The 13,959-nt window shown below is 47.3% G+C and overlaps 6 protein-coding genes across 6 annotated transcripts; 4 read left to right on the top strand and 2 right to left on the bottom strand.

Annotated features, from left to right (window-relative positions):
• Nucleotides 1–43: 43 nt before the first annotated feature.
• Nucleotides 44–2,408, bottom strand: GGI43DRAFT_268138 (RNA-binding protein VTS1). Its single transcript, XM_083201049.1, has 3 exons — nucleotides 1,687–2,408; nucleotides 338–1,630; nucleotides 44–231 (listed from the first exon to the last, which is right to left on the bottom strand). Exons 1-3 carry the CDS (start codon nucleotides 2,207–2,209, stop codon nucleotides 206–208), a joined length of 1,842 nt encoding a protein of 613 aa, XP_083055839.1. The 5' UTR covers nucleotides 2,210–2,408; the 3' UTR covers nucleotides 44–205.
• An 801-nt stretch (nucleotides 2,409–3,209) lies between these two features.
• GGI43DRAFT_417725 (60S ribosomal protein eL29) lies at nucleotides 3,210–3,840 on the top strand. The gene is made up of 4 exons (XM_083207456.1): nucleotides 3,210–3,314; nucleotides 3,376–3,427; nucleotides 3,486–3,588; nucleotides 3,655–3,840. The coding sequence occupies exons 1-4, from the start codon at nucleotides 3,308–3,310 to the stop codon at nucleotides 3,688–3,690; spliced, it is 198 nt and encodes a 65-aa protein (XP_083055838.1). The 5' UTR covers nucleotides 3,210–3,307; the 3' UTR covers nucleotides 3,691–3,840.
• Nucleotides 3,841–3,909: 69 nt separating this feature from the next.
• On the bottom strand, nucleotides 3,910–7,620 carry GGI43DRAFT_267898 (transcription factor TFIIIC subunit TFC4). The gene is made up of 6 exons (XM_083201044.1): nucleotides 7,309–7,620; nucleotides 6,172–7,225; nucleotides 5,263–6,100; nucleotides 4,959–5,174; nucleotides 4,562–4,900; nucleotides 3,910–4,500 (listed from the first exon to the last, which is right to left on the bottom strand). The coding sequence occupies exons 1-6, from the start codon at nucleotides 7,326–7,328 to the stop codon at nucleotides 4,103–4,105; spliced, it is 2,865 nt and encodes a 954-aa protein (XP_083055837.1). The 5' UTR covers nucleotides 7,329–7,620; the 3' UTR covers nucleotides 3,910–4,102.
• Nucleotides 7,621–7,629: 9 nt separating this feature from the next.
• On the top strand, nucleotides 7,630–8,903 carry GGI43DRAFT_417724 (mitochondrial 37S ribosomal protein uS10m). The gene is made up of 3 exons (XM_083207455.1): nucleotides 7,630–7,878; nucleotides 7,935–7,975; nucleotides 8,036–8,903. The coding sequence occupies exons 1-3, from the start codon at nucleotides 7,840–7,842 to the stop codon at nucleotides 8,667–8,669; spliced, it is 714 nt and encodes a 237-aa protein (XP_083055836.1). The 5' UTR covers nucleotides 7,630–7,839; the 3' UTR covers nucleotides 8,670–8,903.
• A 200-nt stretch (nucleotides 8,904–9,103) lies between these two features.
• On the top strand, nucleotides 9,104–10,650 carry GGI43DRAFT_267942 (cardiolipin synthase). The gene is made up of 4 exons (XM_083201046.1): nucleotides 9,104–9,495; nucleotides 9,630–10,000; nucleotides 10,072–10,318; nucleotides 10,378–10,650. The coding sequence occupies exons 1-4, from the start codon at nucleotides 9,362–9,364 to the stop codon at nucleotides 10,460–10,462; spliced, it is 837 nt and encodes a 278-aa protein (XP_083055835.1). The 5' UTR covers nucleotides 9,104–9,361; the 3' UTR covers nucleotides 10,463–10,650.
• Nucleotides 10,651–11,252: 602 nt separating this feature from the next.
• On the top strand, nucleotides 11,253–13,802 carry GGI43DRAFT_388392 (TFIIH/NER complex ATP-dependent 5'-3' DNA helicase subunit RAD3; the record flags this gene model as incomplete). Its single annotated transcript, XM_083204066.1, has 6 exons — nucleotides 11,253–11,349; nucleotides 11,404–11,657; nucleotides 11,717–11,833; nucleotides 11,892–12,222; nucleotides 12,284–12,381; nucleotides 12,444–13,802. 6 exons carry the CDS (start codon nucleotides 11,253–11,255, stop codon nucleotides 13,800–13,802), a joined length of 2,256 nt encoding a protein of 751 aa, XP_083055834.1.
• Between the last annotated feature and the right edge of the window lie 157 nt (nucleotides 13,803–13,959).

The raw sequence follows: 13,959 nt of genomic DNA, 5'->3' as shown, positions 1-13,959 counted from the left end.
TTCCGAGTCTCCATCCTAAAGTGTATAAACTTTTGTTATAATGTAATTTATATATAATGTTTATATTAAAAATCTTGTGATAATAGCATATTCTTCTTCTCGTCATTCCATTTCGTAGTATATAATTCGTGATTATAACTCCTTAATACAAACCTAATAAGTAGCCAGCGCTCATGCCGTCATTCTGCATTACACCAACTGGATCTTATAGTCTGCCTTCTGCTTTGGCTTCTATTGCATCACTTCTGTTAGAATCAATTCGTAACAACTGGGGTATAAGCGAAAGGGAGCCAAGGAGTATTGGGTTGGTATTAAGGGGTAAAAAATAGTCACTCACCTTTGACTTGTTCAAAGACCTTGAGCATCTTGCGTCGCGCTCCGAGAGCATTTACGCCTCGGTCTTCCAAGGCCTTGTCGTCTAATTCGACCAGATCCGTCCACTTCATATCTTTCAGATTATCCGTGTACTTGTGTAGTCGCAGACTACGAAGCCAGCTAGGGATATCTTGAAGAAGAGAAATGTCGGTGGGATCTTCAGGCGGCTTGGAGCTTCCTCGTCTTCCTCGCGGTGAACGACCTCGAGCCATATCCGAGTGGTCGGAGAGGTAGCCTTCATGAGTATTCATTCCTAGTTGTCCCAAGCCAACAGGTGGTATGCCTCCAGACATCAATCCAGAATTATCGTATGCGCTAAGAAAGCCGTTATGCTGAGGCGAGGCAAAATGCGCCATGGGGCCCATTCCGGACTGCAAAGGTAGACCCGGAGAGCTGGGACGAGATCGTTGTCCTCCAAAGCTGAGACCCTGCTGAGCTTGGAGAGCCATTAGTTGGTCACGAGTCATGACCTGCCCGTGTTCGTTAATCATCACCACGTTGGCGCTGGGAATATTGATCTGCGAGGGAGTAGGCGGCATTTGGCTTCCCGGGGCATCGTTAGATCTAGCCCTTCTATATTTGCGAACGTCATCGAGAGCGAAGCGATTGTTAACTGTAGAAAGGGCAGCCAACTTCATTGCAGTCGCGTTGGCAATCATATCAGCCTGGCCAGTGGAATTTCCGGTGTTGAATGTCGGCGCCATTGGAGTATTAACCATGGAAGCCCAGCTGCCGCCTCCATTAGCATATGGGGATAGGAGAGGCAAATCAGCTGGAGTCTTGTCTCGGGCCGTCAAGGTCGTCGTTTGAAGGGTGGAATTGCTAGTGAGCTGCGGCCTTGGTGATCGTAGTCCCGCGGATGCTGGAGGCTGTACAAATTGACCCATTGGAGTTTGGGACGAGCCTGCCTTGGAAGATGCCGCTGCATCTCCACCGGGAGCCCAGGGTGATGCCGCCGGGGCAGCATTGGCCTCCCTGGCTTCCTGAGGGGCGGCTGGTCCCGTCATCGCGGCTCGTGGGTCGATGGCTAAGCTGTTGCGATTCGACGAAGGTGGGTTCCCTGTTTGCTGGGTGAACTTGGCCTTTTCGGTTGCAATAGCGGCAGCGGCGTCTGGGAACATGGCGTTGATCGTAGAAGCGTCAAGGCCAGAGTGTCGCTTGGTCGATGGCACGGCCGAGTTGCGAGCGAACGAGTTTCGAGCAGAGTCAACATTGAGCTTGTTCATAGCATCGCTGAGTCGACTGGACATCGGATCTTGCGGAAACATTAGCTTGGAAAACTCGTGAGTCAATTCTGCGAGCAAGATGTACCTTTATCAAAAGTCGCGGGAGACAGAACACCAGACATGGGATGGTTCTTGCCCATCTGTTGGAGAACTTGGATGAAGAAGCGAATTTGGACCTGAGTGGTCTGCTGCAGCAAGGCATACAGAGCGGCCGTGCGCTCAGCCTCGCTCAACACTCGAAACCACTGCTCAATGGCGCTGAGTTCGTCCTTGAAGTCTTGGTCAAGCGTGGCGGCAGCCATCTCCTCCAGCGTCGTCTCATACTGGTCAATATCGGCAATCCACTGCTGGGCGATCTTGTCCTGAGAATCGATATCCAAGCCAGCAGGGCCAAGACCGCCTTGCTGTGGCTGGCCGTAGAAGTCAGACGACGGCCTGATGCGGTTGGCCGTCGAGGTCCCTGATATGGCCGCCATGTCGGCAGACGCGCGCAGCGAGCTGCCAGAGCCAACTGCCCGAGAAGAAGGCGGTCTTAGAGAAGGAGTGGCATTGACTTCAGGGGTGCTGTTGCGATTTCCGGCGACGTGGCTCCCAGACATATTGAGCATGCTTCGGGAGTGAAGAGCAGAGTAGTTAAGAAAAAAAAAAGAGAAGAGGGGCTAAAGACGGGAGAACAGTTGGCGAGTTTCTGCAGTATCCAGCTGAGCAGAGACGGTTTGGCAAAGAAGGCAAACCGCAACGAGGTAAATTATGACGAGTTAAAACATGTTCCTCTGGCAAATGTCTCGCACGTTAGCATCCGGGCCTCGTATAAAGTCCGCAACTGGCGCGCTCAGGAGGCTTTGCGGCCGAAGTGGACTGTAAGTAGCAGGTGAGTAACAGGTGAGGCTCACAGGAGAAACGCACAGGTAGTCGTTAACCAAAATGGGATGTCTGCGTCCAGGCAGGCAACGCAATTCAATTCAATCCAGCTACCGATCAGCTGTCTGGGAGAGATCGTAAGGGGATGAGACACCCGGCTGAGGAAGAAGGATCGTGCAGAAGAGAAGCACGGGCGACTAAGGATGCCGAAAGTAGGGGATTGAATCACGGCGGATTTGCTATCGGGCCAGCACACGCCAGTCAGCAGGTTAAAGTGCCTACTGGTATGCCTGCCTACCTATTAAGCCATAGTATCGCTGGCTAATAGTGCTGCTATTAGGTACTAGCCGATAATATCAGCCGCCTTTACCTCATTGGGCAGTGTCAGTATCAAGTAATACTAGTCGCTGCATAAGTACACGTGCTGCAGTTTTTAGCATGCTGGTACTTTGCATTTAATCGTTATAATGCTGTTTAACATAAAACAGAAGAGGTAGAACTGCTATATACATATACGATACAAGTATATAGTAATAATTGCATTTAAATATTAATATATGCCTCTTTCCCCCCCCTTTTTTTTTTCTCTCTCTAGAAAATAGATAAATAGATAAATAAAGAGAGAGACAGAAACACTGGGGCTGTGGCTTGTACCTCGTACTAGTGCCAGTATGAGAGATGTCGTTCTGCCACTAGCCCCTTAGCCTAACAAAAGGTACCTCCCTCGCTTACCCGCGTAATTCCCCTCCTCGCACACACTAGGGCTGGACCACTCTCAATTTTCCGCACGATCTGAATCTTGACTTGCAAAATCACATCTGACAGCATCGTCAACCACAGCAGCAATGGCCAGTGAGTTTTTGCCCCCCGAACCCGATATTTCGCACGACAGACGTTAATTTGAGCAATTTAGAGTCAAAGAACTCGTCTCAGCACAACCAGAGCCGCAAGGCTCACCGTAACGGGTTGGTCTTCAATTTCTAGCAAAATTCCACAAGTTCCGTTTCGCTTACTCCCATGCAGTATCAAGAAGCCCAAGACTTCCAGATACCCTTCCCTCAACGGAACCGACCCCAAGTTCCGCCGAAACCACAGACATGCTCTTCACGGCACCATGAAGGCCCTGGTACGACACTTCCCCATATCTCAGGGACAAGCTCCGAACAGAACAGCGAACTAACTATTTCCACAGAAGGAGCTCAAGGAGGGCAAGCGCGAGACCGCATGAGTGTATTCCGATTAGCAAACTGTTGAAAAAAAAGGGGATCTTTGCAAAGTTCAGGCCAATGGCCACGGCTTAAACCATTAGACGCGATTGGCGCAGGAATTGATGCCTCATCGGCTAATAGGAAATGCATCACCATATGCTGAAATATCGATTTGAGTTTCCTCTTAATATGAGCACCAGATAGACAATCGGCTGTCTTGAATGTTGCAAAGATTACGTGCACTCTTTCTTGTGTTAGCGCCAGATGTCCAATCTGTGACCCCTTGTGAATGGCAACACCCTGAAGATCCCACGAGACCGACCAAAGGGCATTTGCTTCTATTCCTTCCAATCCTTTGGTGGCCCACGAACAAAACAACAAAGGAGCAACGTGAATATCATATTTTATTATTATTGTTGCTGGATACGGCTATCATAGCTTCATGTTCTTTACTAGAAGCTGATGTGCCAAGGCCTTGTGGTTAGTAGATAGTAAGGATATGATTTCGTTCGTCATGATAATATCCTTCAAGAGCTTCTTGCCGCCCGCTGCCTTGTTTGCCTCCAAAGCTTGTGTGTAGTACTGCAAACTTAAATATCCAATTCCAAGCAGTTGAAAGAGCCTGCCCACATTATAATATCGCTCTGCTTGCCGTTGTGGCTCGCCTCCCCCAGATTGTACGTAGTTGCTAATGAAAGCCTGCCCCTGCAAGAGCAAATATTGTCGGTTGGTTGACTGCCGTTTAAGGCCATAATGAACATATGCAAGGCCCAGACTCAGATTGACCATAGGATTGTCATGGTCCAGTGACCAAGCACGCAAAAAATATCCTAGTTCTCGGTTACTTACTTCCCCGTTGCCTGCAATTTGCCTTGGCTCACAAAAACTTACCTATCGCGTACGTGTAGCTCGTAGATGTAAATAGAATATGGCCGTAGAGCATCAAAAGACATATGTCCATGTTTAGTTTTGCAGCAGCCGTTATACTTTGATCGAAATCAGGCTTCCCAGCGGCACTCTTCGCCGTGGCTTCGTAGCTCACATCTATGGCTTTTATCTGTCTCAGGATAAATTTTTGGGCTGGGCCAGAGGTATACCAGGAAACAGGGGACTGGCATAACTTGGAGAGCAATGCAAACATCCGAGAGGAGTCAGATATTCCTCCATCTCTCATCAAGTGACGAGCTATTGTAATGCACTTCTCTTCGTCATTTGTGTTTATAGCACAAACTATTTCGGTTAGCACGGCCTCAGTACAGTTAAAGACAACAGAGAAGTTTGTACATACCACTCCAGGCCATGTGGATGACAAAATTATGCTGGGGTGACTGAAATACAGTCGAGTCCCTGGCGGATTCGCATACTTGATATGCTTCTTCACGGCGATGTACAAGCGATAGGCCAATGGCATAATCGAGAAACAAATCAAGCCAGTCATCAAATGATATTCCTTGATGATTATCGAAAGCTGGTCCCGGTATAGAGTCTCCTTGAGGCGCAAGTGCTATTAAAGGTACTTCATCGTCAGAACTAGCCAGCAACGAAAGCAATGGCAAACAGAGCAGAATAGAGAGGAGAGTCACAGCACGTACATCGTTGGAGACGTTCAAACATCTGTGATAGTTCGGTATTTGCTTCTTCGCTCGCGGCCTGTTCCAGCAATTGCTTCTTCCCAAGAAAATGGAGGTATTTGTCCCATGTATAAAACCTTTTGAGCGATCGAAAATCGTCAACAAGCTCTCTACAAGATTCTATCCAGACTGGTATAAGGTCACTGGAACCAGACTTGATCTGCTCCTTAAGGCCCCGTACAAGTTCATATTGCTGAGAGAGTTTGATTGCGCGTGATCGCTCGTCTTGACGACGCTTATCTGGGTTTGCAAATCGCTTTGCGCGATATCTTCTGGGTAGGATACGAGCTGTTTGGGCAGATTTGGGTTTGGACTGTCGAGGCCCTGTCCGTGCTCGAGAAGCTCCCACATCCCGCAAACCACGATCCGATTTCATTGAAAATTTGCGAAGCTGCTCTTTTGTTAGGGGCTCATTGAGGGCTGGTTGTCCTTGAGCTTCTTTCAATGCCATTGCTTCCGCAGCAAGAATGAGAGCTTCTTCATCTTCCCTAGCTTTCTCATACATGTTGGCCAGTTCGATACGAGCATCGATGTTGTACTCCTCGGCATCGATTGCCGCGTGAAAACACTCTTCCGCAGTGGATTGCAGTCCAGTAGCCAGATAGCAGCGGCCCAGTAGGACCAAAAGAACTGCATCAGGCTCTTCGGTAGCAGCTCGAAGCAGTTCGAGATACCTAATAGCTCTCTGTGGCTGATCATATTTGGCGAGTTCGCTCGCAAGATCATACGAGATGAAGGGGAATTCTGTTAAAAAGTCAACAGTGTGAGAGTTATCTGGATCCAGCCAGGTCAAATGTCTCTGTCGATGCTAATAGTTAGAGTATGTTTACTACACTTATAACGCTTGGTTTCGGGGGAGCTATTGCTTACAAAAGCCTCTTCTTCTTCTCCCAGCCTTAGTCTATATATTGCCAGTCGCACCCTGAGGTCTAATGGAAGAGAGGGCCCATAAAGTTCTGGGCCGAATATGGAGCCCTGAAAACGGGCTACATGACTTCTACGGTCATCATCATCATCCCATTCGCAGTCGTCGACCTGCCACTGATCCCAGTATTGCTCCTGGGCACGGCCTACGAGCCATCTTGATAACGCTTTGAGTTCGTGAATGGCTTCGGCAAATCCACCAGTTGAGGCGATGAGCTCAACATAAATTCCAATATCGTGCCATGGGCCGTCAGGGCCATATAGTGGAGAATTGCCCATCTCATAGTCAAAATACCGCCGATATGCCATGATGGCAGCAGGAACAGCAGATTCAGCATTTTTATTATCGATGCAGGCTTCTGCCAGTTTCCGCACGATGTCGAGGTCATATGGACGATGTTTGAGGACAATATTATACTCCGATATTGCGGCTGCTAGATGACCCTGTCGATGGCATACAGAAGCTTTGCCAAGTCTAGCATCTAGGTTCGTGGGATCTGCCCTTAGAGCAGCAGAATAGCACAGTCGCGCAGTGTGAAGATTGCCCGCCTCATCTTCATATAGAGAATCCAGCGCAAAGGACGCACACTCAAGCCATGCAGCAACATTCTTGGGCCGCAGATGGGCAGCATACACCATGGCAGATAGGGCCCTGGCATTCTCGCCCTGCTCGCGGAAGATGGAAGACAGTGCCGTCCATGCTTGGTGAGTTTCGGCGTTGATTCTAATTACTTCAGAGACCAGATCTAAGGCTTTTGCATAATCTCCCCCGAGAAATGCTTGGTTGACTTTGGCCAATCGAGCGGTGATGTCTCCACGAGGTTTGGCGGCTTTACGAGGGCCTCGAGCACCACGCCCTCTAATCACTCCACGCGTCGGAAGGGCGGCTGTTTCTGAGCGTCCCTGATGAGAATCCAGGAATTCTCTTACAGACTGGTCAAATTTGGCAATATCACCCTGAAGCTCCTCATAATCCGAATCCGAATCGGATGGATTGCCACTATAGCCGTCACAGAGCCAAAGTTTAGTCATTTTGCCATTCACAAGGCTCGCAAGAACACTCCAGGGCACTGGGACACTTACAAGGCGACTGAGTCATCCATGCCCAGGTTGGATGATATGGTTATGGAATATCAAGATTGGTCATATTGGTGACAGCGATGATGTAGGAATGCACGGCAAGCTAGCAGCTTGGACCAGCGTGGAAATATTTCATCGTAGGTTGAAGTTTAATAGCACCAGCTAAAACTGCGGCCACCCACGAGTACCTTGATAAATGGGTTACGCAGACATTCAACAAACTCTCAACCGATGTGGAATTTGGCAATCAATGAATATTTGACATTCTTGTTTTGCAGGTAATCAATTTGGCTAGCGTTAACATATATTATTTTATAGAATTCACGGCAAACTGATAGCATTTAACATGCGCGCTGGTCGTTAGCCCGGCAGCTACAGATTGCCATTTGTAGCTAAGCCCGCCGCTAGAATGCTCTGATGTTCTGCCACTGAGGCTTGCCCCACTCCAATTGGACTTCAGCAGCAGATTCTTTTCGGCTGCTGCATCCGCTATCGCCAGCCTTGCGATTTGCAGAGCCGACAGCAGCAACAAACATGTTACGACAGAGCCCGCAGCTCCTATCACATCTCCAGGTACAGAAAGATCATTGGCGCCATGAAAGAGACGGTGGCTAACTCTGGCGCTACAGGCCGCTGTGCCATGGGCTGCTAGAAAGACCCCGGCACTGGGGTAAGTATATGTCTACTCAAGACGATGTGTGAAGAGTTGCGAGGGTACTGACAAGCTCAGGTGCTTGATTAGCGAACCTTTGTCGAGAAATTACTCTGTCCAGGCCAAGAAAGAAGCCCGTGATAGTGAGCCGAAGCTGCGACACCCGCGATCTCTCCAGGCGATTCACCTCAAGCCGCTGAAGCGCGAGGCTCAATTCGGCGTTCCCTCATGCGACCTACAACTGCGATCATTCAGCTTACAACCTCTCCAATTCTTCTCAGACTTTGCGCTGCGAGCGGCATACTACCTAGGGCTCCCAGCCTCTGGCCCAGTAACACTACCACGAATTACAGAGCGATGGACCGTGCCCAGGAGTCACTTCATCTTCAAGAAGTCGCAAGAGAACTTCGAACGTGTAACACTGAGGCGCTTGATTCAAATCAAGGATGGCGATCCTGAAACAGTTCAGCTTTGGCTCGCCTATCTACGCAAACATCAGTTCTATGGTATTGGTATGAAGGCAAATGTGTGGGAGTTTGGCCCAACAGAGATGTCAAAATCTTTGAAGGAGATTGAGGCAGGACAGGACGCTCCTTGGGCTCATCTCGGACAAATGAAAAGCATTGGCGCCGCTGAAAAGGTGGCCGATATTTTAAGTGCAAGGCGGGTTAAGAAATCCGCAGACGACAACTTTCCAATCCACGAGATATAGAAAAAAAAAATACATATACCCATTTAGAATCAACCTACGCAAGTTCATCCAATCTTAATAAGCGACTGGGAATTCATTGTCCACATCGCATATGATAAAAGCACATTCGCAGTTATAGGCATGGAAAGATTTCCATGCCAGTATTAAGCATAATAGCAATCGCGTTCACTTTGGAATATTCTGTTATAAGGCAATTATGAAGTAGCTCCTAGCACATACGACCATAGGTAGTGGAAAATACGGGGTCCCGTCTGCTCCCCCATAGTCAAGCCACTAACCGGCAGATTAGTAGTCAGGTGGGTGACCACTGGCGAACACCGGCTGTTGTATGTTTTTGCTTTTTTTGCCTTAATTTTTGTTCCTGCCTTTCTCTTGTATTTTATTTAACCGAGGTGTTGGCGCGTCGCAGAATTTTTGCATATACCCCATAATATGATTCACCTAATTTATAATATTGGCAAGATACGAAAAGCATTGTCTTTACCTCCATGGCTTATAATCTATTTTACAAAGCACGACTATCGCGCACCCAAATCTTAGGATGGCATCCAAAAATGTACTAGTGTCCAGATTCTAGCGTACTATGGGGTGCTTCTTATCGATATCGGCGCTCTTAAACAGTCAGGCTATGCGCAACAATTTCATCTTGGTGGTGGTGCAATCAGCGAGCACATGCAATAACGCTTCTCATCATGCTGCTCTCTCGTACTCTGAGGCCAATACAGCTTCATTCGAGGCTTGCGGCACGGCCAATTGCCTTGTGTAGGCGATGTATCTGGTCAGCAGCATCAGTGGGTTCTAGAAACCATCCGCTGAGAAGAGATATGTAAGGAACTCCAACTTATTATATATATATATATATTGTGCCAAACGGAAGAACCATATGTTCATGCCCAGATACTCAGCCCCCTGCTATTTGCATTTGAAGTAGCAACTGTCGTGTTAACCCTTTTCTCGTAGCTCGGCTGTACAGTACAATTCTCTCATTATCAAGCGAGTCAACCACCAAGCAAGTAGCAACACAGATAAAGAGGTGGCAGAGAAACCGAAATCCACCCCGGCTGTCCACGAGGACATATACACGATACCAAACTTCCTTACCATGACACGAATAGCTGCAAGCCCAGTCATAGGATACCTCATACTTCAAGATGCGAATACATGGGCTGTAGGCTTGCTGGCATATGCTGGCCTTTCAGATTTGGTTGATGGGTGGATAGCGAGGAGATGGAACCGCAGAACAGTTGTGGGAACAATAATTGATCCAATGGCGGATAAAATCCTCATGACCATATTGACGGTATGCCTAGCCGTCAAGGGAGCATTGCCAGGTATGTGGAAAGCGAATTCTGAAGCCATGAAGCCTTACTGGACTATCTGACTGACGTCTGACGTTTATTAGTGTGGGTTGCTACCATTATTCTCGGCAGGGATGTTGGACTAGCTATTTCAGCCATCTACTTTCGCTGGATTTCATTGCCCCCCCCGAAAACGTTTTCACGATACTGGGATTTCTCACTACCATCAGCCGAAGTACGGCCTACTACAATCAGCAAATACAACACTTTTCTTCAATTGGCCCTGGTCGGTCTTACAACCGCAGCGCCGATCTTAAGCGTTGACTTGGCACCGACACTCACAATTATGCAGTAAGTCTTGAGAAATCAACCGCTACCCATCAAATTATTTTGCTCACGAGAAATTGCAGATACATTGTGGCTACTACTACCATTTGGAGCGGAGCGAGCTATATTTTCTCAAAGGATGCCATCAAGATCCTCAATAAGCCTTGAATCATGTAAATGTACATTTAAAAAGCAAAAGCGTAATCCTGTAAAACACACTAAAGTATATATCAGAAAATCAAAAAATTATAATATGAAAGAGAAACAAATCGAGCCATGCCATCCAAGGAATAAAAGGGCATCAATAGCTCCAATGAATGATGCAACGTACGTGATATGGACTTGGTATTATACATGCACTGAGCTCCCTTTGCTGGGCTGCCTGCCTTCCATCACGTGTTGGTGCATCTCGCGGTAGGCGGGTCTATTTAATTCCACTTTTAACACCTGCTAAGCTGCTTCGAACTGCCGCAGCGCGTGCTTTTGACTCGCCAATCGACTTTCCTCTACAAGCTTTACTAATTAGGCAGAGGGTAGCGTGAAAGCTCCTACACCGTGCCATCCATCACTCACCTGCATTTCTTCACTCGACTGCGGCAAGGCTTCACGCAGAGCTCTGGTGCAAAATGAGATTTAAAATAGAGTACGCTTTTCCACCGTACGATGCATAGATTGAAGCTTATGTGTGATTAGTGATTTGCCTGTGTTATTTCCTTATCCAAGGATATATCCAGGTATGTTCCCATCGTTCCCACGCACGCCGTTGCTGTGTAGCTAACATACCCAATGAACAATATGCGTGAGTTGATTTGTATTGATTTCTTTATGCCGGCTGACCGTTGGAAACTCTATCAGCTACATGTGTGATCTGAAAAGTATGACCTAAACTCTTGCATGTGTAATCACTCACTTACAGGCTATAGAAACCCTCGATGCGGGTGGCCATTGTGTCTTGGAGATGCCTTCAGGAACCGGCAAGACCGTGTCACTGCTGTCTCTCATTGTTGCATACCAGCAGCATATGCCTGAGAAGCGAAAGCTCATCTACTGTTCTCGTGAGTAGCTCTCATGGCGTCTCACCGACTCGGTGATGCTGATTTGACCTACAGGAACTATGTCTGAGATTGAGAAGGCTTTAGTCGAGCTGCAATCTCTGATGAAGTATCGCGCCGAGCAGTTGGGCTACGAAGAAGAATTTCGCGGCCTTGGTTTAACAAGTCGAAAGAACTTGTGTCTTCATCCCTCTGTCAAAAGGGAAAAGAGTGGCTCAATTGTTGATGCCCGTTGCAGAAGTTTGACTGCAGGCTTTGTCAAAGAAAAGAAAGATCGAGGTGAAAATGTGGATGTCTGCGTCTACCACGATGTATGTCTGTTGCTTTTTTTATATCCTGGGTCGATCAATGCCAAACTAACGTGATTTAGAATCTTGATCTCCTTGAACCCCATAACTTGATACCCAACGGTGTGTGGTCATTTGATGCACTCCTAAAGTATGGAGAAGAGCACAAGCAATGCCCATACTTTACTGCACGGCGCATGGTATTTACCCTTCTTTGACATTCATTCTGGAAGAACTGCTTCTGACATCAGCAAATAGATGGAATATTGTAATGTTGTCATTTTCTCATATCACTATCTCCTCGATCCAAAGATTGCTGAGCGTGTAACAAAAGACTTCTCCAAGGATTGCATTGTAGTCTTTGACGAAGCTCACAACATTGACAACGTCTGCATCGAGTCACTCAGTACCGACATCACTGAAGACTCAATACGCAAAGCTACTCGCAGCGCACAACACTTAGAGCGACGAATTGCTGAAATGCGAGAGACTGATCAAGAGCAGCTTCAGAACGAATATGAAAAGCTTGTTCAAGGACTTCGCGAAGCTGATGAGTCAAGGCAGGAGGATGCTTTCATGGCCAATCCAGGTAAATTGATGCCATTTACAATTTGGATCATGGATCATGAATAACTAACAATTTGCCATAGCTCTACCCGATGACCTTCTGAAAGAGGCTGTTCCTGGAAATATCAGGCGAGCCGAGCATTTTGTAGCCTTTTTGAAAAGATTTCTTGAATATCTCAAGGTCAGTTCTGTATTTTCTTATGTAGCTTTGTCTGTTCTTCATACTGATCTGTTTCACCTCAGACGAGAATGAAAGTCCGTCAAGTCATTTCGGAAACACCGTTATCGTTTTTGGCTCACTTGAAAGAACATACCTTCATAGAGAGGAAGCCATTGCGCTTTTGTGCCGAACGGTTAACATCGCTTGTCAGAACTCTTGAGCTCATGAATATCGAAGACTACCAAGCACTCCAAGAAGTAGCAACATTCGCTACTCTCGTTGCGACGTATGAAAAGGGCTTCTTGCTCATATTAGAACCATACGAATCCGATACTGCCGAAGTTCCGAACCCCACTCTTCACTTCACCTGCCTTGACGCCGCCATCGCCATTCGACCCGTGTTTGAAAGGTTCTACTCAGTGATCATAACGTCTGGTACAATCTCGCCCCTTGAGATGTATCCTAAAATGCTGGATTTCGCTACGGTGATACAGGAGTCCTACAGTATGACTCTCGCGCGGAGATCTTTCCTTCCGATGATTGTAACCCGCGGAAGCGACCAAGCTTCAGTCTCATCCAGCTTTCAGGTTCGAAATGAACCCAGTGTCGTTCGAAACTACGGCAATCTCTTGACAGAATTTGCCAAAATTACTCCTGACGGCTTGGTCGTCTTCTTCCCGTCATATCTATACATGGAGTCCATCATTAGCATGTGGCAGGGCATGGGCATTCTCGACGAGGTTTGGAAGTATAAACTGATCTTGGTGGAAACCCCTGACGCGCAAGAAACATCATTAGCCCTGGAAACCTACCGAACTGCCTGTTGCAATGGAAGAGGGGCAATTCTGCTTTGTGTCGCCCGAGGAAAGGTATCAGAGGGTATTGATTTTGATCATCAATATGGCCGAACTGTGCTCTGTATCGGTGTTCCGTTCCAATACACAGAATCAAGAATCCTAAAAGCAAGACTTGAGTTTTTACGAGAAACATATCGCATCAAAGAAAACGATTTCTTGTCCTTTGACGCCATGCGCCACGCTGCCCAATGTCTAGGCCGTGTCTTGCGAGGAAAGGACGACTACGGAGTCATGGTGCTGGCTGATCGACGTTTCCAGAAGAAGAGGAGCCAGCTACCTAAATGGATCAATCAGGGCCTGTCAGATGCCGATACGAATCTGAGTACCGATATGGCTGTCAGCAGTGCTCGACGATTTTTGAAGACGATGGCGCAGCCCTTCCGGAGTAAAGACCAGGAGGGCATTAGTACCTGGGGATACGAAGACCTGTTGCAGCACCAGAGAAAGATAGAAGAGGAAAGGGGAGACGAACCTCCTCCAACTATAGCAAATGCACGGGCAGCAGCTGATGAAAACATAACTACTACATACGAATCTGATTATGAAGACATAGATCAGGAAATGATGGAGTTGGAAGGCTTTTAAGGAGTTTGGAACGTACAGAGTGGTTAGAGGTCAAAATATCTAATTCCTCTGGCTGGCTGCCTTTTCTATATTTCCTTGTTTCTTGAAATCTGGGTTTTAATAAGTCTATACATTAATCATTCGCTAATTATTCATTACGTCAATCCAATCTATCATA

The sequence above is a fragment of the Trichoderma evansii genome (genome assembly GCF_050947405.1).
Source record: "Trichoderma evansii strain SZMC 28006 chromosome Unknown GGI43scaffold_31, whole genome shotgun sequence".
Classification (NCBI taxonomy): domain Eukaryota; kingdom Fungi; phylum Ascomycota; class Sordariomycetes; order Hypocreales; family Hypocreaceae; genus Trichoderma; species Trichoderma evansii.
The sequence above is the reverse complement of the archived record's forward strand: the minus strand, read 5'-3'. Positions and strand labels throughout refer to the sequence as shown.